The 25,214-nt window shown below is 37.8% G+C and overlaps 1 protein-coding gene across 10 annotated transcripts in view; it reads right to left on the bottom strand.

Annotated features, from left to right (window-relative positions):
• Positions 1–25,214, bottom strand: part of TCF4 (transcription factor 4) — a 404,113-nt gene that overhangs the window by 182,058 nt on the left and 196,841 nt on the right. For all 10 annotated transcript variants that reach the window (XM_083355584.1, XM_083355583.1, XM_083355580.1 and 7 more), the window contains one exon: positions 5,705–5,769. In XM_083355584.1, the coding sequence (XP_083211710.1) occupies positions 5,705–5,769 (65 nt within the window). The remainder of the gene's footprint in view (positions 1–5,704; positions 5,770–25,214) is intronic.

The following is a 25,214-nucleotide window of genomic DNA, read 5'->3' as shown; positions in this document are numbered from 1 at the left end:
AGAAGATGGTAGAGGACAGGAAGGCCTGGAGGAACGTTGTCCATGGGGTCGTGATGGGTCGGACATGACTTTGCAACAAACAACAAAAATTCTGGAAAAGGCCTCATCTCAGTTTGAGACAACTCTGGATTCCCCCACTGCTCTGTGCAGCCTTTTCAAAGGCAAGAGAGATACAGGTAGTTCTTGACTTAGCAACTGTTTGAAGTTACGACAGATGTCGCTGGAGGGAACTGCTACCCATTTCTGAAGTTCCGATGGCTGCCCCTGGTCATGTGACCACATGTCAAATGCTCAGCAACCAGGTTACATTTTATTTTATTCTGTTTGTATCCCACCTTTTGGTTGGTTAGTGTCATTAATGCAATCCCAAGAGACAGTAGAGGATGGGGGGGGGCTGGAGTGCTATGGTCCACAGGGTTGCAAAGAGTCAGACACAACTTAGCAAATGAACTACAAACATCCCGCCTTTATTACTTTTACAAACAACTCAAGGCAGTGAACATAATCAATGCTCCTTCCTCCTCCAATTGTTCCCACAACAACAACCCCATGATGTGAGCTAGAGTGAGAGAGAATGACTGGCCCAAAGTCACCCAGCTGGCTTCCACAGCTTAGGTGGGACTAGAACACTCAAGTATTTGCAGCATCCCATGATCATGTGATTATGTTTTAGGATGGTTCCCCCCCCCACAAAAAAAAAAGGTTCATAATGAGCCACCGGTTTGCTTAATGACCACAATGTTCATATAATGACTGCTGTATATAAAATATAATGACCGCCATTCATAATATTGGGTCGGTAATATGGGTAGCCTGATTTAAAACTGTTACAACTTACAGCCATAATGGGTAGCTCCATTACATGCTGGAAAAGGAGCGTGGAAACTGAACTCTTTTAATCTAGCTGCCCATAGTTAAATCTAGAGTCCGCCTTTTGGAAATATTTGGAGCAGATAAAAATCACACATGTTTGTACAAAGCACTATGATGTCGTTTCAAAAGAAAACCAAGTTGGATTTTTGTCACATATATTGTTATGTAAACATATGATTACCATGCAACTTTGTTAGATAGCACCATTTACATAGATAGATTTCTGTATGAATCCTATTAGCTTTGATGCACTGAGGTGGTCTTAGTAACATGGTGGAGGGAAGGAAACATCACTTATTAAGTAGCAGTCCACGCTGCTAACCATGATGGCACTGAAAATATTCTGGATTTTCTGAGGTCCAGTGATGTGACTGGATGGGAACGAGAAGTAGAGTAGTTCTTTTTTTTTATTGCAATGGCTATTTCTGGAAAGTGATGCTTATGATTTTTTTTTTTTGCATTTCTTGATTTTGTTAACCATCTTGTTTCAACCTCTCTTGAAATCACTGCACATGGACTTCTGCAGGAACTGATGCTTTGTTTCAAAAGAATAGAAGCCTCACTCTGATGTCACACACTTGCACAAAAGTGCTGGGATTTGGATTGAATGCAGTAAAACTGTTATAGCTTATTTTCCAGTTCCTCAACCCCACCATTGGGATACTTCTGTTATTATATTAGTACAACATAGGATTGGACATACTCTTAAGTTTTTACCTTAATGCTAGCTAGCTGATGGACAACATACACACAAGTTTAGAAATGAATGGGGAAATTCTAATGCAGGGGTAGGCAACCTTGGCTCTTTTATGACGCGTGGACTTCAACTCCCAGAATTCTGGGAGTTGAAGTCCACGCGTCATAAAAGAGCCAAGGTTGCCTGCCCCTGTTCTAATGTAAGTTCTGCCTCCATATAGATAGATCTCACTTAACAACTAATGATTTAACAACCATTCAAACCATCCAAGGTTTACTGTAGACTCCCCCAAAAGTTACTTTCTCTGTCATTGAAGTTATGACTGCCGTATCTACCTTCTATCACCTTATCACATTTTGGGTGCTGGGCAACAGGCTCTAATTTATGACTGGGTACAGCCTCCCGAAGTCACAAGGTTTGCAACATTTTTTGCTGGCTTCTAGCATTCTGCAAAAGCCAACCATTTGGGAGAATTGATTTGCTTAATAACCAGGTGGTTTGCTTAACAACCACATAACTCACTTCTGATCATCATAAAAATGGTCATAAAATCCAAGTCATATGGTGACCCACTTAATGACTGCAATGACTTATTTTCAAAATGGCAGGCTCAATTGTGGTTGCTAAGTGAGGTGTGCCTCTGGTTTCCATTATGTCCTTAATAGGCAGGGAGTTTTTACTTACTATTGTGCTGATGAAACTACTTTTGATTTGGTTTCCACTTTATGCTCCTCTGTCTCTCCCTCCCTCCCTCTCCCTCTCATTTCAAAATATTCTTATAAACCATCCTAGAACTGAAAGGTTTTTTCAGTAACCAGGGAATCTGCTCTTGTGTTCTGGTGATGATATCAGCAAAGATACGGTGAAAAGTAAATTAGAAAAAAAATCATAGGCATTATGGTAGCTAAATGATCTCTATTGTCTTTTGGATACCATTCTCTGGGGAATAAACACTAGAATTATGTCCTTAATGCCACGTTTGTGGTCTTTCTGAGGACATTTTGTTGGATCATGCTCAGACAAAATTCAAACAGACAGAACCCTTTATTTGATTCAACAGTGATTAAAAATGGAATGTAGACCTATTTTGTTAAAAATGATATTAGGCTACCTTCTAAAAGCCAGATCACTGTGCTTCACTGACTGAATTTGATCCATGTGCCAATCTGGGTCAGTGAGGCCCAATTTTAGAAAATCAAATCTGTTTTAAGGAACTTTATACTTATTTCCCATCAATTTTAATTTTGCAGCAGCTTATTTTAATGGCTGGGCTGAATATGACCTTACTATTTGGCTAACATCTTGTTTTCTATATTTTGCAGCAGGTGATCCCTATTCTTAGTTTATTATTATTTTGCCCCTTGGCCATTTTCCAGGAATGTTTGAATATGAGCTTCTCTCCAATATAAATTAACAGTGTTGAAAAATATCCAGCCGCTTCCTTATTTTGAGGACAATCAGAACTAAGTTGGTGCCACGGAAAAGATTCTTTCCTCAAACATCTGTTTCAGGGATCAGTTATACACTATTGAACTTTAACTGACACTATCATCTCATTGTGGAAAATAAAGAAGTTATGAATAATTTGCTATTTCACGAATAGCAGTAGATAGCAGAAGATAGCAGTATCAAAGACCAGAAGAGGGAGAGAGAGAGAGAGAGAAAGAAAGAGAGAGAGAGGGAGGGAGGGAGAGAGAGAATCAATCTCTCAGCTACTGATAGATAAATGGCACAACATCAGTAGCTAGCTAAAACAGTTTAGTAGTGGGAGTAAATATAAGACAATATGGACTGATGAAAAGAAGTACGGAAACACATAGCAAATGTGCTTTTAGAAAAAGCAATACTGAACTTTGCTGTTCCAGAAGGGTAAGTAGTTTGTACATAAGATAAAAGGTTAGGAGGTTATTGTAGAAAGACTGCCTAGGAAGCTACATGGCTAAAATCAGGAACTTTCAGACAAAGGTATCATTCAGAAGATAAATTTCCTTCACCTTGGTAACAATACCTATTTCACAGAATGACTTAAGTTTTGCTGGGAATTATGGGAGGCATTTATCCTTAAGCATATTTACAACAACACATGTCTGGAAACAAAAGGAATTATATCTTAGCTCAATAAATGAGTAAGATCTAGGAAAATGGTGGTGGCGGCAGCACGAAGGAATACTTGAAGCCACAATGAAAGTGAAGCAATTCAAAATAGGAAGATATACTGCCCATAACCTTTATCGCAAAGGATGCTTATTTGGGAAACAGCCCTTTTATTGTAACGAATTTCAAATGCCACAAATAATTTAAAAGGCTGGATCTGTAAAATCACAAACAGATAAACAAGGCTCCCACTGCACTTTTCCTTCCCTTTCACCCATTCAAGAAATATAAGTGAAAGTTTAAGGGAGCTTTAATATGATCTGAATTAATCTGATAAACACCCCCACCCCTTTAAAAAGAAACGGGAAACCTGTAGAGATGACAATCAGCTACCGTCCAAAACAGCCCCAAATCATAACCAATAAAAAACAGCCCTCCACCTCCCCCAAATTGCAGCTTGTTCTACCTGCAAAAGGGAAACATGTCACCAAGCTTCTCCTCCTTTTGTTTTGACCCTCAGAAACCAGATACAACAGAGCAAACCTTTCACAGGAATTGAAAGCTTTACACTAAAGCCACAGCATTACGTTGTTTGCTGCCAAAGCTATCTGCTCCAAGCATTTGCACAGGCACATTCCAAGGCTGTTTCCACTGTTCTGAGAAAGCTGTAAGTTTCCTTTCCTGAGCAATTCCTTCCAGAAAACAAGGATGAATTATATTTGAGAACACATGCAAGTCCATAGTTCTTGACTAAGGCAGTCTAACGTCTCATTTCTGCAAATCTCTTCCTACCGATCTGGATAGAAGGGATAGTAGATTTGAGTAGGCTGGAGAATCAAAACTTGAAAAAAATGAACAGATGCACAAAGGCACTGGAATGCCAGCTCTAAGGATACATTAATACTAAGTATGTGTACTTTTCAAGGGAAGGTTCTATTTAATTACTTGGACAGTTTATATTTGGCTATGCTTAATTAAGCAAAGTAACTGAACTCAGCTACCCCAACCCATTTCGAAACCTCAAACTGTTTCTCTGTGTTGCTAAGAAAGTTACGGTCACAATAAATTAAGAAGCAAAAACTATGGGGCTCTTCTTGCTTTAAAATATGTAAAAAGTCTGAAAGGGGTAAAAGAAGGTAATTTCTTCCAAAGTAAGCAACTGTTTCTTTGGGGCTGAAAAAATAATACAAACAATAACTGTCCTAAAAAAAACTAAGAAGGAAGGGAGAGAGAAGGAAGGAAGGAAGGAAGGAAGGAAGGAAGGAAGGAAGGAAGGAAGGAAGGAAGGAAGGAAGGAAGGAAGGAAGGAAGGAGAATAAAGCATTCTGAGGAAATAGTAAAACTGGATTGCAGTATATTTTTTATCTTGCAAGCAGCTTAACATTTAGCTACTGATAGCAATTTTGGATGAAGGTACTCTCACTGGAAATTTAAAACTATGCAAATGCAAACTATATAGTGGCACAAACACACACAAGATATGCCTTTGTATTATATTGGCATTTTATTATTTAATTAAAATACTCTTATTTTTCTAGCTCACACATTTCCCTTGAGACAATTTTTCTGTTAGCCTGCTGGCCTTGACTTCCAGCCAAAAACAATTCAGAAACAAAAAGAGACAACAAATCATATTTTCACAGACATTTTTATCTCTCAATAGAACCCTGTTTTCACACAACATCCTACAGACTCTATGGAAATTATAATTTATAGCCATCCAAAGGCAGTGTGGCTTAAAAATCTCCACTGGTGCCTCCTACAAACTCTGACAATTTCTTAAGTTGAACTATTGATTGTCCAGGAATTGTCATTGGGCAACACTAGTGGTAATCTTTTGAATGAGATTGATAAACAGTTCACCAGAATATCAACCTAGTTGCTAATAGAAAATCAGAAAGTAAGAGGAAAACAATTTAATGTTTCAAACGCTACTGAATTATCCCTGACGATTCTTTGAAAAGACATGATATATGTTAGAAAGATGGATAGTGCATAAACATGGGATCACATATTACTTCGTACCATCAACTGACTTACCTGATGGCAACCTTGAAGATTTGAGTCTCGCCCATACGATGAATAAGAGCTTCTCTCTGTTTTATCTGTTTGAGAGGGAGAGAGAGAGAGAGAAGTATTATCTGATAATACAGTTAAAGAATACATCATGTAATTAATTAATCTGCATAGAAGAGTGATATTTATTGTGTTGTAGTGAATGTCCTTAATCTATTTTATCAAAAGCCTTTCATCTTTAAGGCCATTGTTTATAATAAGGAAACATCACATCACTCCAGTGTTTGGTCTTGGTAAATAAATTTTGAATCCACATCACCCCAGAAGAATGGCCCATGTTCCTCATCTCAGTAGCATAATTTTCTAACCACAGAAGACAATTAGATCTCCTCAGCTGAAGAACTTCCACTCTGTTTGGAAACTCAGGAACTTTAGGTTGATGCTTATGACGCGCAATTGGTGAAATCCTCCAAATATTGTAGCCCAAAACTAAGGATGATATCTAGGAGAAAGGTTTGTGGCTGCTTATAAACAAAAATAAGGGGCAACCCATGATAGACCTTCATTTATTTTGCTCAACCTGCCCTTTTAGTTCTTTGGTGAACCCCCCCATGGCATAGTGCTCTTGACCATTATTCTTCCATAGACCTGTGCCATAGAACTCCTAATGGTCTCTACTTTAAAGTAGTTCCACTGCTTGCTATGATTACATTTCTAATTTGAAATGCCAATCCTCCAGAATGATATATGTGAGACAATCATTTTGAAAGGAGGAAACAGAATCTCTTTTCCTTTTCTTTCCTACCCCTAAAAAACTGTGTAAATTTATTTTTATGAGCACAGCAGGAAGGTTATCCATGTCATGACCTGACCATAATAATTCTCACTGATTACCCTGCAGTCACCAGTGGGGTCAGAGGTAATAAATCAAAAGCTCCAGATGGTAAATTTAGCAAAAAAAACCTTCACAAGTCTGATTTTTCACTTTTTCCTAGCTGAATTCCCTACTGAATGACTTGATCTCCGCAGTTACACTCCAGAAAGAGTATGTTATATTAAAATATATCACTCCCTAACAACGTTTCAACTTTCTCAGAATTGTAGGAGACACAAATAAATAGACTGTGATATTTCATGCCAATTCTAGTATTTTCTTTGATTTTCCTGCATGCTCTAACATTTTCTTTAAAATGTCAACAGCACATGATAGAGTTGGATAGGGACATTGTAATTCTAGTGAAAAGAACAGAGAACTGGATTTTATGCTATTATGATGGTTGTTTGGTGAAAATAGGAAAAGCTAGAAGCTCTGTTCCATAAGGTTAGCAAAGATCTATGATAGGTCCTGACATGAAAATTAATAACATTCCTGCATGAAATTTAATAAAATTATTCCAACTGTGGTTAGAAAGTGAAAGATTAAACTTTGATAATTTACAACTATGAGGTACACCTAAGATGAGCAGAGATAAGATTCAACAGCTTAACATAGAAACAAATAATTGTTATTGAACAATGTATACCCTCCCCATAACTTTAGGTGGACAACAGTAATGACCCTTGGGTGCCCAGATCTAATATAATGCACAGTTCTGGTTGTTTCTGCAATCATGCATATAATAAATTGCAATAACTAACTATCTATAGTACAGTACATTACCCCTGTAAATGAATCATTTAATTACTATCACATACTTTGCAAAACCACCTTTACTTTAAAGGATATTATTTTATTACAGAATATGATACCCAGTCTGGTTATCATTGAAATACAAGGTGTAAGAAAAATATCACATTTTTAATTTAATATGAAACAATAGTTTAATAACTAAACTGCTGTTTCTTAAAGTGTCAACTTATTTTTTTTAAAAAACCACATTTGATTAAATGCATGTAAGGTTTTATTTAAGGTTTTGCCCAATAAAGTCAGGATTCAATTAAAATAATGACTATGAGGTGAATTCATTCAATAAGGTTCTATATTGTGTAAATTGCACTTGAATTCAAATTGGCATCTACAGATCTACAATATTACATGAAATTCTACTTTCATTCAGTTTTTCTCTGTTCTTTTAAAAACATGGAACTTACACTGGGAGTAAATCTTTTATATATTTTCCCTGAAATTGTACGTCAATAACATTAGCATAAAATTATACCTCTACTTTTATTTGACTTGTCATTTGGAATTTAGCTTTCAGACAGGCAAAAACGGTAATTCCACATGATTTTAAAATTGTCTTGTCATAATAGAACATGAAATAAAGTACTGCAAGTTGAATTTATCTACACGCCCAAGGATATAAATTGTGACACATTTTTTTTGTGATTTCATAAAAAGGATCTTTTCCTAACTGTGATGAAAACTACAGATAGAAAAGTAGAAACACTGAATTCACTTGAGATTTTGTGCACTATGAATTAATGTAAGGGGGGAAAAAAGATGTCTATGAACAATTGACGAGACAGGAAACAAGAAAAATGTCCTAATCAGAAAAGAAACAGTACAGGTTTTACTTCATCTCACACCTACAAGGTGAGTTTCCTCAAACCCAACCAGGCAGAAATACATTTTAATGAGGAGATGGGTGAATAAAACTAACAAATCCAACCTACTTAATAAAGAACCGGGTAAATGAATTTCATTTATTATGTGACTACCTGTCCTCCTTCACACCATCGTATCAAATACAAACTGTCTCACTTTAATTTCGGTGGTTAAAAAATATTTATCTCGATACAAAAATAAAACGCACTGCAAATTGCAAGTTGTCAGGGTTAAAAATCTACTTCTATTTGTGTGGGGGAGGATGAGAGAACAGCACAGACATGAATCATTCTCAGTAATTTGAGTGTTTCCATGACATCAATGGGCACTCGTCCAGGACTCTGTCGAAGCTTGTGAGGTACCAAAGAGACACAGAAACCAGCACGAGATTGACTTCTTTTTTTTAAAGGATTATGCTCCTTGTAAAGATTTCATCTGTAGCATCCATTTTTACCACCAGATAGATAGCTTTGGAGATCAGGAATGAGCATATTTCATTCTGAGAGTGTAAATCTCTAACTTTTATTACATCTTTATTTTTGTACCCCAATCCAACCAGGAACGTGTCTTTCCTCCCAGTTAAGAACAGAATGATCAAATTTACATGAAACTCTTTAGGGACGTGGATGGATGTGTGGATGGATGGATGTGTGTGCACGTGTGTGTGCAGCGTTTGTATAGATGCACTATAAATTGTCATTATGAAATAAACTGATTTTTGGGAGGGTAGGTGTCATTTAATTCATGGAGGGGGAAAAAATCTTTGGATTTTTTTTTAAAAAAAATCATTTAAAAATCAGCAACTTTCTTTATGTTGATTTTCTGCTTAAAATTCACCAGCATATTTGTTTCAGATAATAAAATTTGAAAGAGGGCTAATAATATTCTGGCGTGGGCTCTCTAAGTAAGTGTGTGCATAAATTTAACACAAAAAATGAGCTCATCTGGAATATTTACACTTACTTTGCAATGTCCATCGTTCTCAGGTATTACAGGAAGACAACAATTCTGAATGTGTATTTGTGGACTGGGATGTTATAAATTGTTACTTTCTAAAGGGATTGTGCATGAGGGTTCGTTTTTTAAAGAATCGACAACAATGTAGAAACTCGACACATTCACTGCGGAATTTTCGAGACAACCTTCCAGTACCAGAATGCGGCAGCCGCTGCGGATATTTTTTGGCACAAAGACAACAGCTCCAGTGCCAAGCCCCATGGCTACGACTACTCGAAAGAGGCATAAGGGTAGCATTAATCGCTCAAGTCTTTTACTGCGTGGAGTATTGCTGTCCATAATTTTTTTTTAAAAAAAAATCTAAATGTACCAGTTAATAATTTGCATACAAACCAAGAAAAGGGTACTGTTCTGTATTTGGTTAGATTTCCATCACTAGGACCAATACTGCACTGACTGCTAAATGCAAAAAAAATCTATCTTTATATCACTGTGATATGATAGTTGAAATAAAACTTACAAGGGAAGATGACCCGAACAATGGCTTACTATTACACAAGTGGGAACTCTGAGAGTGACTCAAAGGAAATGCATTATTAATTATACTAATACCTTTTTAAATAAATAAACAGACAGAATACACATCAGCCAAAATACATACAAAGAAAAACAGAACGAACTGCCAAGGCTTTTCTCTAAGGCATAATACACATACAGACACTCAATAAACACCCAAGAAATAAAAAAGAATCTCTTCTAAACTCAGTTGCTTACTATGCAGTTCTCAGCATCTGAGATTAACTGTAATCAAAATGAAAAGAAAAAAAAGTACAAAAGTATCGTACAATTTCCAGTCAGTCCATAAAGAAGCCGGTTGCTTCTCTGTGATATCCTCTGAAATATTAATTAAACTAAGCCAAAAATTCAAGTCATCTAATCTCATATAACTTTTTTCTTTTGTTCTGAAAAAAATGTCAGCTTTTCCCCTTTGCTCTACCAATAGATATCTCGCTTCTACGTTTGTGATACTCTTATATTTTAACTTTTTTGACAGTTGGATTCAAGAGACATAGTGACATATCTTCAAATATAGCTTGACTTCAGATGGTTGAGGAACATTTATATTCACATTCCTAGTTTCACAGTCATGGGACTGCTTCTGTCTGGGCTAAATTGCTGATTTCATTGCAAGGAATTATTCCTTCTATAATTTAAAATTGCTAGGCATTGGAAAATAAGGGGGGGGGAATCCATGGGGAACAGATAGAGAGGACAACCTTTCCATTCTGTATCAATATCTTCACACACTGAAGTGCCCATGATAGTATACATGGGAGATTTATGCATGGAAAAATGAGACAATCTTATCTCCATATGCTACCTATAAGGCAAATAGTTCCAGACAACAAAAGTGTTACATATCTTAGTATAACAGAATAACTGAGTTGGAAGGGATCTTGGAGCATGAGACCCTATACCAGGGGTAGGCAACCTTGGCTCTTTTATGACTCATGGACTTCAACTCCCAGAATTCCTGAGCCAGCCATGCTGAGGGGAAAGGGAGAGGTTTCCATGCTTAGCCATGCTGGCTCAGAAATTCTGGGAGTTGAAGTCCATGAGTCATAAAAGAGCCAAGGTTGCCTACCCCTGCCCTATACCATCCCAGACAAATAGCTTTCTATAAGATGTCTATCAGCTCTCTATAGGGTGACTGGAATGTATTTAGGAAACATTTCAGATTTATTATGCCCATTTATATTCCTATCTTACTTCCTCATGGATAAACAATGTATTAGGACATATAGAGAGATTCATAAAACACCCACACCATTCATTCATTCATTCATTCATTCACTCACTCATTCATAGCTTTCCAGTGACTCTATACAATTTTATTTAGATAACTGCACATATAAATTACTCATGTCCAATTCTGTTCCACTGTTTAGAGCAGACATGTCAAACACATGGTTTCATGTGGTTTCATTTGGCCCGCGAAGCCATCCTGGAAACAGTGAGGGAACAGCCCCCACTGCCTTGGCCCTGGCCCAGAGACCCTCCTTCTGCCAGAGACCCTCAGATCTGTCCCACTCCTGCCCAGGCTCCCATAGGCACCCTTGATGCGAACGAGTAGAGCTGCCCATGCCCACCCAGTAGGCCATACGCACTCTAGCTACGCACACCCAGTAGGCCACGTCCACCCTGGCCATACCCACCCGGCCCCTTGAGGGCAACCGCAATGCTGATGCGGCCCTCAATGAAATGTGAGTTTGACACCCCTAGTTTAGAGAAATCATGTCTATTATACCTCTCCTAATCTTTTTTTATATATAATAAATGGCACACAGTAATAGAAATGCAGAGCTGCCTAATTCATTGGGAATTAACCAAATAACTGGGTTTCCACTACAGACTGAGCCATTACAAATATATAACCACCCACCCAACCTAATCAAGGTTAACCACTAGTCAAACTCAGCATGTTGCTTGATTGCACATAGAAAGTTTTATTTGACCTGATTAAATGAGTTGTGTGAACATAGCCATTGTGAGTTTCATTAATGAAACATAATCTAACAATTGTGAAGTATAAATCCAGTTTCATAGCATTACAGGGGATCTTCATTTGTTTGAAAAGAAAGCAATTGGGGACCTAGCATTTCTTCTATGACACTGAACTAAACCATAACTTGGAAGAGATTCTTTTCTTATGAAACCTTTTGAAGTATTTGACTGAAGCTTAAATGTTCACTACTAGACATTCATGAAGTGTCATGCACAAAAGGATCAAAGACTAACCCCAAAGGACTCTTCCTGGCATTTTATAATAATATAAATTTGGCCTTAATTTCTAGTTTACTGACATAAAATGAAGCTGGATATCAAAGAAATATAATATTCGACATAGACCTAGAAACTGCTGAACACAGAAGCAAACTTTACCCTAACATTGACTCAACTTAGGCATCATTTAAAAAGAAAAGAGTGATCTTTCAATTATGGTTTAGAAAACTGAGAACATATAAAATAACCTTTCCTTTTCTTTTATTTATTATTATTTATTATATTTATTTATTATATTTTTATACCGCCCTTCTCCCGAAGGACTCAGGGCGGTGTGCAGGGCAATAAAGCTAAAGCTTTAAGCATAGAATAAATAAATGGGATGCACTGTTTAGTACTACTGTAACCAGAAACTGTCCCAAAGCCATGTTTTGACACCTTGATGTAAAACGGGCTTATAAACTATGATATAGTTGATTTTAATCATAACCTATTAAAATTCAAATATTACAGCAATCAGTTGTTAGAACAGGGGAAAAAAGAGGGTACAAAATGAAAGCAAGAGAGCATGCACCATTTACCCAGAACAAATGTTGTGATATCCAAATCAAGTCATTACATTGGCATTTCAAATCAATAGACAGACCAGCAACAACCTTAGGTATAAGAAGGTCTAAGAATTTGATATGCCCCAGAGATAAAGCAAAAGGCAGATAGATATTATTTCCAAAACATGAAAAACTTTAATAAATACACTGACATATATAGAGATGGATTGTTCCTAAAGAGACATTATGTTGCCACTGTAATGCGCTATTACAACAGGAGATTATGCAGTTTAACACACCACATCAGAAGATAAAGACAAAGCAAAGCTTAAAGGTGCACTTAATGTAAAGATCCTTCCAGATGGACAGTTTTTGGTGTCAGGCTGATTCAATGTTTCTGACACCTACAAATCACAAGGGGACTTTGCAAACTCCCGTGTTGATTCTGTTAGCCTAAATAGCTGACTGAGGGCTTAGTCAGAACAGCATATGTGGCATAAATGAACATTGTGAAAAAAAACTCAATATTGTTTGATGCTTTATTTTTTAAGCTCTTTTACTCCAGTTTACATTCTTGAGTGCACATCAGCCACAGAAACTGGTGTCAGTGAAAACAAACCAGTGTTTGTTTGTTTGTTATCTTAACATCTGATGCACATAAGCCATCATCATCTCTTAAAAATCTGATATTTGCATCTAAGTATGTGTTGTTGGGCCCAAGGAATATTTTTTTAGCTTTGGTAAATGAAGCTCACTGTATTTAATTTAATAATTTAATAATTTGATTTCTATACCGCCCTTCTCCCGAAGGACTCAGGGCGGTGAACAGGGCAATACACAATAAAAATCAGATACAAAAAATAAAAAACCATTAAAAAACCATTAGACATCATGCCCATAAAATCAATACATATTAAGTTAAAAAATAATTTTAAAAACCCAACCCCATCCCGTCAGACCAGGCCAGCTTGTTCGAAAAAGAATGTTTTAAGATCGCGCCGGAAGGAGCGAAGGTCGGGGGCCATCACACTCATTTTTAATAGAACATATGTACTAATCAAGCTACTAATTTGTATACAAAATTACGGCCTTATGCTATAGTTGAATAGTTCTATCCATTCTTTAAAAAAATAAGTCAATAAACATTCCTTAATACATCATACAGGAAATATTGATTTATATAGCAGATACAGGAACTGAGAATACAAATGTAACTTAATTCTAATTCAATGAACACTTTTTCTAAACATTTTTTTTTGCCCCAAGACCATTTGAAGCAATAATATTTCATAGGTTAAAGAAATCTTATTACCTTTGTGAGAGATCTCTAAGTTTGTTTGTCTCATAGGAACTGCTTATCTTATGCAAATTAATCTCAATTTATCCAGATGATCTTACATATGAAGAACTCCATACCATTTCTTACACCAATGACTTAAATCAATTTTTTTGATTTATCCATTATCAATTTCCTATCAATTTTTAAGTCTCCTTTTATCATGAAAAGTTTCTGCGGGTATATTTTAAGAGAGCATCTCAAACTGAAGCAATAAATACTGATTTTAAAAATCAACAGAAAAATAAATGCAGAATGATGTGCGTCTATATCCCAAAGGTGCTTTTTCACAAAAGGCTACTGAACTTTCTTTGCATTTCCTTGAAGACATTTCGCTTCTCATCCAACAAGCTTGCAGTCATCTGGTCATTAGCATTCTCTTTGAGAGTTGTTGAGGTCCCTTGGAGGTTTATCTCTGCCCTCAGGGTCATCTTAATAGGTGCAAATGGGTGTGGAACCTTCCTGGAACTGCTGGAACTGCTGAGACCTACTGGGGTGTTGGCATTGACATTTCAAAGGAAATGCAATATATTATATTTTTGTTTATTTTTATCCCGCTTTATTACTTTTATAAATAACTCAAGGCAGAGAACATACACAATACTTCTTCCTCCTATTTTCCCCACAGTAAGAACCTTGTAAGATGGATTAGGCCAGGGGTGTCAAACTGCCGGCCCGTGGGCCAGATGCATCACAACAAAACCACGCCCACCCCATTGTCTGCATTGGGGAAAAAGCTCCGATACGTCACGCAACGTCACGTGACATCACAAGTTTGACATGTCTGGACTAGGCTAAAACACAGAGTGGCTAGTCCAAAGTTACCAGCCAACTTTCAGGCCAAAGAGAGGACTAGAACTTTTGGCTTCTGGAGGTAGTTCTACAAGGGAGGGACAGCCACAAGAAAATCTTGCTAGATGGCAAGATACCAGGGAATGGAGTTGGTGTGTTACCTCCTTATCTGATCTAGTGAGACAGGTGCATATTCTTAGAGAATGGCAGTCCTGCAAATAACCAGGTACTATGCCATGTAGAGGGACGTGGTGGCTCAGTGGGTTAGGACGCTGAGCTTCTCGATCAGAAGGCTGGCAGTTTGGCGGGTCAAATCCCGAGTGCCGCATAATAGAGTGAGTGCCTGTTACTCGTCCCAGCTTCTGCCCACCTAGCAGTTCGAAAGCACGTAAAAATGCAAGTAGAAAAATAGGGACCACTCCGGTGGGAAGGTAACAGCGTTCCGTGCGCCTTTGGCGTCTAGTCATGCCGGCCGCATGACCACGGAGACGTCCTCAGACAAGCGCTGGCTCTTCGGCTTTGAAACGGAGATGAGCACCGGCCCCTAGAGTCGGAAACGACTAGCATGCATGTGCGGGGGAACCTTTACTTTTACCTTTATGCTATGTAGGAATTTAAAGGTGATCACCAAAACCTTTGAGTTCCACCCAAAAGAAAACATGGAGAATGAAATTGGGGTGGTTAGCATGTTGCTAAACAGGTGGGATTTTTTTTTTTTTTTAAATGTTGAACTAGTTCCTGTCAATGAAAAATACAGGGAAAGAATAATTAGATATACAAACTGAAAAGTGTGTGACAGAAACAGTATTTCACTGGAAAACACATATCTGAGATCCTCCATCAGATTATTCATCCCAGAAATTGGGGAAAAAATCAAATGTTCTTCCCTTTACTAGATAACTTACATCAAGAGTAAGTTAGTCAATGGATACTAATTATAATCAATAGATACTAACTGAACAATCTATGGATTAAAAAAAACATTGTAACACAGTACTCTAATACTCTTCTTCTGGGCATTTCATAGAAATGTGTTTGGCTAGGATAACTAAACTGTTTCCCTCCAGGAAAAAAAAAAAGAATACATCTGGCAACAGTATAGAAATGGTTTCCTTAGAAGTAGTCCATGGATGGATATAGACAGATTGATCCTTAGCTTGTTTAGGTGCTAAATCTTAAAAAAATGACAACACATATAGATATAAAGAGAATAAACTGAGAAAAGCTCGATTAGATTGACTCTAAACCTTATCTAAAAAGCAATTCAAGGATTTTGGCTGGAAAGAGACTAAGTTGGGAGGCAGACTTATCATACTGTCTCCCCTCTAAATTTTTAACAAAATGTAAGAGCAATGCAGTGCCTCTAAAGATCAATTTGTAAATTTTATCTTGAGACTACTAGAGGAATACTCATTAAGGAAAATTTCTATTCTGGCCAGAATATATCTCTTTCTCCTCTCCCCCCCGCTCCATTTTCCAGTCTCAGTTTTTTATGTCGACTGTCTGTCTGTTTGTCCATCCATCCATCCATCCAGTTCATCCTCTGCCTCAATAGCTGATGTTTGGTGATTGATTGATTGATTTTTCATGTTTCTAGACCACCCATCTTCCTCAAGGAGCTATTTACAGACATTAAAGGTAAAGGTAAAGGTTCCCCCGCACATGCGTGCTAGTCGTTTCCGACTCTAGTGGCCGGTGCTCATCTCCGTTTCAAAGCCGAAGAGCCAGCGCTTGTCCGAGGACGTCTCCGTGGTCATGTGGCCAGCATGACTAGACGCCAAAGGCGCACAGAACTCTGTTACCTTCCCACCGTAGTGGTCCCTATTTTTCTACTTGCATTTTTACGTGCTTTCGAACTGCTAGGTTGGCAGAAGCTGGGACGAGTAACAGGCGCTCACTCTGTTACGCGGCACTCGGGATTTGACCCGCCAAACTGCCGACCTTCTGTAATATATAATATATATTATATATTATATATTATATATATATATATATATATATATATATATATATATAATATATATATATATATATATATATATATATATTATATATATATATGTTTCAAATGTTAACTATTTAGATTACCTTGCTAGGCCCCAAACATGGGGCAAATCTTTATTTCCTGTTTTCAGCCTATCTTGAAGGCTATCCGAACAGGCAGTAGTCACACCGGACAATTCATATATTTGTGTAAATTACTAACAAAGAATTAAAGGGAAACTGAGATGCATTTCTGACTTGTTAGTCGTCATCAGCCAGCTATACCCATCTGAGATTCGAACCAGGGCTGATTGCATATGAGGCAGTGTTATTTGCCTCTAAGCCACAAGGTCTCTCTCGCTCTGTTAGCTTTTTTTTTCTGCAAGGGAAGATATGTTTCAAATGTTAACTATTTAGATTACCTTGCTAGGCCCCAAACATGGGGCAAATCTTTATTTCCTGTTTTCAGCCTATCTTGAAGGCTATCGAACAGGCAGTAGTCACACCGGACAATTCATATATTTGTGTAAATTACTAACAAAGAATTAAAGGGAAACTGAGATGCATTTCTGACTTGTTAGTCGTCATCAGCCAGCTATACCCATCTGAGATTCGAACCAGGGGCTGATTGCATATGAGGCAGTGTTATTTGCCTCTAAGCCACAAGGTCTCTCTCGCTCTGTTAGCTTTGCATGTGTTAGATTTGCCCCATGTTTGGGGCCCTAGCAAGGTAATCTAAATAGTTAACATTTGAAACATATCTTCCCTTGCAGAAAAAAAAAAAAAGCTAACAGAGCGAGAGAGACCTTGTGGCTTAGAGGCAAATAACACTGCCTCATATGCAATCAGCCCTGGTTCGAATCTCAGATGGGTATAGCTGGCTGATGACGACTAACAAGTCAGAAATGCATCTCAGTTTCCCTTTAATTCTTTGTTGGTAATTTACACAAATATATGAATTGTCCGGTGTGACTACTGCCTGTTCGATAGCCTTCAAGATAGGCTGAAAACAGGAAATAAAGATTTGCCCCATGTTTGGGGCCTAGCAAGGTAATCTAAATAGTTAACATTTGAAACATATCTTCCCCTTGCAGAAAAAAAAAAAAGCTAACAGAGCGAGAGAGACCTTGTGGCTTAGAGGCAAATAATACTGCCTCATATGCAATCAGCCCTGGTTCGAATCTCAGATGGGTATAGCTGGCTGATGACGACTAACAAGTCAGAAATGCATCTCAGTTTCCCTTTAATTCTTTGTTAGTAATTTACACAAATATATGAATTGTCCGGTGTGACTACTGCCTGTTCGATAGCCTTCAAGATAGGCTGAAAACAGGAAATAAAGATTTGCCCCATGTTTGGGGCCTAGCAAGGTAATCTAAATAGTTTAACATTTGAAACCATATCTTCCCTTGCAGAAAAAAAAAAGCTAACAGAGCGAGAGAGACCTTGTGGCTTAGAGGCAAATAACACTGCCTCATATGCATCAGCCCTGGTTCGAATCTCAGATGGGTATAGCTGGCTGATGACGACTAACAAGTCAGAAATGCATCTCAGTTTCCCTTTAATTCTTTGTTAGTAATTTACACAAATATATATATATATATATATATATATATATTATATATATATATATATATATATATATATATATATATATATATATATATATATATATATATAATAACTACTATGATACAAATTCATTAAAACTAATACAATCAATGCAGGCCTCACTGATCCACAAAAGTCAGGTTTTTTTACCCACTTCTAGGAGTCCCTGAGACTGACAGTCATTTTAATTGTGACAGGCTGTTTCCAGGAGAATAGCTATCAAGCCATTCCTGATTCACCTAATAGGAGGTGGGTGGCTATCCAGATCAGATAGGCGAAATTTTGCTTTGAAAGGTAGCTTCTTATATATGCATGTCTTGAGCCACATATGGCTCTAACAATATGGACCTGCATTTGAGCTACATAACACAGCATCAACGTCAGCTATGTGCCATGAGCACACCACAGCACCAGCTATTAAACAACTGCTGACAATCACATGCCTGACGGGTAGAAGTCACCTTCATTAAAATATAGATGGGCAAAAGTGACCAAAATTAAACCTATATGCAAGTGTATTAAATTTAGAAAAAACTTGGTATAATCTGTTCTCTGTGCAAATCTTTTGTACTTTGTGTAATTTGTACTGCACAGATTTAAGAGAGAAAAATCTGATGTTTAGAGTTAACTAATTCAGCTAAATTATAGCAGCAGCACCAAAAATGCATGTGCCAATGCAAAAACTGAAAATAAATTAAATCAATATACAAATGCCCTTGTATAAAAACTAAATATTTCTTCACTGTTGGGATCAGCATAGCCCTGAACACCTTCCCATAATTATTAAAGTCAAATTGTTAAAATATCTTCCTTTCGAACAAAAGTTGAGATTGACTGAATATCTTGCTTTAAATAAAGGTTGATCGAAGAAAGCTGTCTCCATTATTTGGCTGAAAATGATGGAGTTTTCCCTGCTTAGCAGCACAATTTCTCTGTTTGTTCGATTACACATCTGCTAGTTCTCAGTGCCATAGATGATGACTAGCTCTGGTTCATTAATCTACGTTATCATCATCTTCATCACCACCATCATCTTGCATTCATAAGGATGATGTCAAGAAGCACTGCCTATGTTTTGGCCATATACAATAGTCTATTCTTCTTGGCTGTGCTATGATTAAACCTAATTAGGAAACACCGGACACCCACAGGGAAAATAAATAGGATACATACATCAATGTACATGCACTCTAACTTATGCACTTGAGTGAGTTGTCTGGGAAGAGTATATTTATTTATTTATATCTCATCTTTTATTTGTATTATTTTTATAAATATTTGAAGGTGGAGAATATACCTAATGACCTTCCTCTTCCTATTTTCCCCACAAGAACCCTTTGAGGGGCTTGAGCTGAGAATACGTGATTGGCCCAAAGTCACCCAATCGGCTTTCATGGTAGAACTAAAACTCAGGGTCTCCTGGTACCAACCAAATTGGCTCCCATATGTAAGGGTGGCATTTTTGTCACAAAGTCACCATCCTAATGCTTTGGCATAGTCATCATTCTTTTTTTTTAATGCTATTTGCTCTTTGATGTATAGGTAGAAAAACAGCACATTAGAGAACTTGATTACTGCCACAACTTCTAAGAAAAATTTATATAGGCTGGGTTCATGCAGTAATTACGTGAACCCAACCTGTGATGTTCAAACTGATACTCAAGGGATGCTTCTGTATCTGTAAACGATGTGTGAGCATCTGTTTGGTGAAAAAGATTCTAGAGAAGGCAGTATGAGCTGGTTTTCACTACCAGCAAATTGTGCTGAGAGGCCAGACTAGAATAGTCTCAACATTACAATTATTACAGTGTAAGACTGGTAGTGATGGTGAAACTGTCTTTCAGGGGCCTTTTTCCAGCACATCTCATTGAAGAACAGATTCCCCCCCCCAAATATCCAGTCCTTCTGCCCACCCATACGATTTTTTGATGGGTTGTCCAGGTTAGTTGTTGAAGCTACCAGTAAATCACTAGAATCATCAAGAAGATTTAAACTGTAAAAGCAAAACAGAGCAAAACTTGTGATAGGATCTTTTTCCTGGATCTGATGATATACAATAAGATTATTGGATATATATGAGGTGAGAGAAGATAAATACAAGTAATGAGTTACAATGATTGACCTGCTGGGATGCTGGCACTGACATTTCAAAGGAAATGTAACATATTATTTTTGTTTATTTTTATCCTGACTGTTTTTACAAATAATTCAAGGCAGCAAACATACACAATGCTCCTTCCTCTTTTTATTTCCCCCCCCCCAACAACAACCCTTTGAGGTGGCTTGGGCTGGGACACAGTGACTGGCCCAAAGTCACCCATGTCATGCCTAAAATGAGACTAGAACTCACAGTCTCCTATTTTCTTGCCTGGTGTTTATTTTATTTTATTTTTAACTGAAAAAGTTTCTTTCAGAATTACTTTAGGAAGCATCACTTAACCTTTCAGTCCTATTCTTATTTTCCAGTCCTTCATTTCCTTCGCAATAACAGGGCACCCCCACTACTGTGGTTATTTTTTTAAAGCATATTCACAGATAAACTAACATTGGCCTATTACCTCAGATACCTAGTTAATGCTTTAATCTCTACAGAAGTGTGCTGATGATTCAAAGCTTTCAACGCTAAAATGCCGTTCCCGGCATCTTAAAACGATTCATTACAAGAAATCCAATTATTAGAATAAATAACAAATACACAATAAAGTTTATTTGAAGTTGGCGTTCCATTTATGATCGTACCTGGGTAAATTGAACTTCTGTAGAAAAAAAAATATAATTACACATATTACAGAATTTAGAACATTTTACATTTAATCTCAACAAGACAAAATACAGTCTTTAATGATAGATTCAGGAGAAACAATTACATAACTAACGAAAAGGGTCATAGTACAAATTTCCAATGTAGCTTGAACAATGAAATATTTTATAATTCATCTAAAAGACTTTGAATTAGCATTATCCAGCAGAGGGCATCCATAAGCTAAAAAGATGGTTACACTTGAGACCTGTTTGGGTTTTGTTTGTTCTTTTCCCATCAGTACAGGTATGGAAATTATTCTGAAAATATGTGGAAAATTCTCACTTCATTTAATAAGCAGAATAAGGTAAAGTGAATTGTGGGAAATAGTGCACTAAAATAGTTTTTTGTTTATGTGACACCTGTTTACTTTAATTCCAATGAATTACATTATGTTAAGGATTCTTTGAAAGTTTAACAAAGACAGACTTTCCTCTAATAATCAGACTTCATTTCCTTATTTTCCCCCCCAAAGTTAATGTGCTTTGTCTCCAAACTCTGTAAGAAGTGTGACTAAAATGAAAATTAAATGTTGTTAGGACTGATAAAGGATTCACAAAAGCTACTCTGATGGTCATGGCTAAGGAGGTTGTACACTGAAGCTTCAACATTAGCCAAGGTACAAACAGGCTGAAATAGGATGAGATCATATGGATGGTTGGGTATTATACAGCAAAGATACTAAATTGGAGAATTCTATAAGCACAGGACTGGGAGTAGCAAATGAATAAACTCATAAAAACTCTTCCTCTCCGTGAAAGCCTGACAAACACACATATTTTGTATCAGGAGGAATTCTCTAGCATTTTTTTTTCTTCATAGCCTATTGTTTTGTAACCTGGCTTAAATTAAGTTCATTAGAGAAAACTAAGTATTCTATGTAACACCAGGTGTTAAATATATGTTAAACAAAAGCAATAATTTATTTATTTATTTATTTATTTATTTATTTATTTATTTATTTATTTATTTATTTATTTATTTATTTAATTTGTATACCGCCCTTCTCCCGAAGGACTCAGGGCGGTGAACAGGGCAATACATAATAAAAACAGGATACAAAAATTAAAAAGTAATTAAACAGCAATGCCCGTAAATAAATTAGTACGCATTAAAAAGTTAAAACCGATTTATAAAACCCAACCCCATCCCATCAGGCCAGGCCAGCTTGTTCAAAAAGGAAGGTTTTGAGATCGCGCCGGAAGGAGCGGAGATCAGGCGCCATCCGGAGCTCGACCGGAAGATGGTTCCATAAATCTGGCGCGCCCACAGAGAACGCCCTCCCCCTGGGGGCCACCAGTCGGCATTCTTTGACCGGTGGCACCCTGAGGAGGCCCTCTCTGTGGGAGCGTACTGGGCGGAGGGAAGTTTTTCTTTCTTATTCAAATATACTCATACACTCTATATCAGGGGTGTCAAACTGCTGGCCCGCGGGCCGAACGTGTCATCTGGAAGCCGCGCCCACCCCATAGCCAGCAATGGCAAAACCATCCCGATACATTGCGCGACATCATGTGACGTCGCGAGTTTGACATATCTACTCTATATAAAGCTGGAGTAATTTGCCTGTTAGTTTATTGTTTTGTAACCTGGTTTAAATTAAGCCTGGGAGAAATCTTAAGTATTCTATGTAACACCAGGTGCTAAATATATATTAAGCAGAAACAATAATTTCTTTCTCTCTTAGTCACAAACATACATATAGTCTGTATAAACCTGGATTAATGGCATGTTAATCCATGAAGGCCCTACCAAAATATTTGTTTGTTTGTTTGTTTGTTTAACAGGCTGCCCATTTTACCACAGGGTTACTCTGGGTGGCTTACCATCATAAAAATTTATCTATACATTAAAGCATAAAAAAATTAAAACCAAACATTAAAATCTAAGGATGGGGATGGAGTAGAAGGGAAGTGGGATCTGTTGTTCAATCAACCACCTCCACTGTGCTGTTCCCCCATTGCGGCCCAAAGCCAACTGGCAGAGCCATGTCTTTAGGACCTTAGGATAGGAGGAAATAAGTGGCCCAGCAACAAGGATGCTAAGACTTGTAAAATAGGTATCTTACATTACATGTAGGTCATAATAAATAATACTTATTGCCAGGCCGTGGTAAGCTGCAATGTTGCTGCATCAGTTGAAATGAAAAGCTTTTATTATTCCTAAACACTTGATTTCAGAAACATTTGCACAATCTGTTAAGTCCAGACAAATTTAAATGGTTCTGACATGCAGCCTGTTAGGGTCAGTGACAAGGATAATGCCTCCGTTTGTGGGTAAAATTCTGTGGCATATAGGTCACTCTCTTAAGGGGAATCAACTGTTTCTTACTTCTTTGCATTTCCACCACAATCCTTCATCTTGCAGCCTAGAGCTGAGAGTGAAATGCAAGAAAGAAGTCGGAGTGCTCAAAGCAAAAATCTGCTTCCAGGACAATCCATTATATCTGACAAGTTAAATGTTCCATGCTAGACCATATGGCATCAGAGCAGGGCTGACAATGGAAGAGGAAAACTCAGCAAATGCATCACAATTAAGGAGTTTGACTACAGACTATGTATGTGTGTGTCTCTGTGTGTGTGTATTCACCCCTCAATATTTTAGATTTAGGTAAGATGATAGATAGATAGATAGATAGATAGATAGATAGATAGATAGATAGATAGATAGACAGACAGACAGACAGTAAAGGTTAGGTAAAGGTTCCCCCACACATGCATGCTAGTCGTTTCCAACTCTAGTGGCCGGTGCTCATCTCCGTTTCAAAGCCAAAGAGCCAGCGTTTGTCCGAGGATGTCTCCGTGGTCATGTGGCCGGCATGACTAGACGCCAAAGGCGCACGGAATGCTGTTACCTTCCCACCGTAATGGTCCCTATTTTTCTACTTGCATTTTTATGTGCTTTTGAACTGCTAGGTTGGCAGAAGCTGGGACGAGTAACAGGCGCTCACTCTGTTACGCGGCACTCGGGATTCGACCCGCCAAACTGCCGACCTTCTGATCGACAAGCTCAGCATCCTAACCCACTGAGCCACCACGTCGCTTAGACAGACACAGACACCCAATTAAGCATCTCTGTATGATTTATCAGCTCATAGTTCAACAGAATGTTTTGTTTAACATTACAGCTACTACCACTTAGAATAGTGTTCTTCGTGATTCTACATGGTTCCCTGCCGATAGATGTTGCCATCAGTAGAGTCTCTTTATACGTCTTGATGCTACATGTATTATCCAGGAATGATTAGGATTAACTAGAGACTTCCTTAGATATTTGGTTGGTTATGATGAATTACAGTAGGATCTAGATGTACCGTGTGCCCCTTCAATTGACTGAGAAGGCTTGGTTTTTTCAAGGGAAATAACTTTGAATCCACCACCACAAGATACAAAGGATCTACAGTCGGATTCCTAGATGGAAAATAACCCTACCATGTTCTAGAAAGAAATGGCACCAGAGGCTTTAATTTCAGTCATCAAGCAGGTATAGAAGTACCTAAGCATTAGACTTCATTGTGTTATTATATTTACTTGTAAATTGTTTTGAAATTATACAACCGGACATTATAGAGCAGACATGTCAAACACAAGGCCCGGGGGCCAGATCCGGCCCGCAAAGTGATTTCATGCGGCCCGCAAAGCCATCCTGGAAACAGTGAGGGAACGGCCCCCACTGCCTTGGTCCTGGCCCAGAGACCCTCCTCCTGCCAGAGACCCTCAGATCTCTCCCACTCCTGCCCAGGCCCCCATAGGCACCCTTGATGCGAATGATGTAGAGCTGGCCACGCCCACCCAGTAGGCCACACACACTCTAGCCATGCCCACCCAGTAGGCCATGCCCACCCAGGCCACACCCACCCGGCCCCCTGAGGGCAACCGCAATGCTGATGCGGCCCTCAATGAAATTAAGCTTGACACCCCTGTTATAGAGAGATCACAAGGTTTATTATTTTTATACATAAAGATTTGTTTTCAGTGTAACTAATTTGAACTTTCTATCTAAAATTAATGGGCTAACTACAATATCCAAATCAGTCAGTCAATGATAGAAAAAAGAGTAACAGGAAGTTAATGTATCATATTATTTACAGACAATGGAACATTTAGGACCATGTTCTAAATCAGCGGTACCCAACCTTTGTGGCCTGGTGCTCCAGCTGGGGGGAAGAGAATCAA

This window comes from Vipera ursinii (genome assembly GCF_947247035.1).
Source record: "Vipera ursinii genome assembly, chromosome: 2".
NCBI lineage: Eukaryota > Metazoa > Chordata > Lepidosauria > Squamata > Viperidae > Vipera > Vipera ursinii.
The sequence above is the reverse complement of the archived record's forward strand: the minus strand, read 5'-3'. Positions and strand labels throughout refer to the sequence as shown.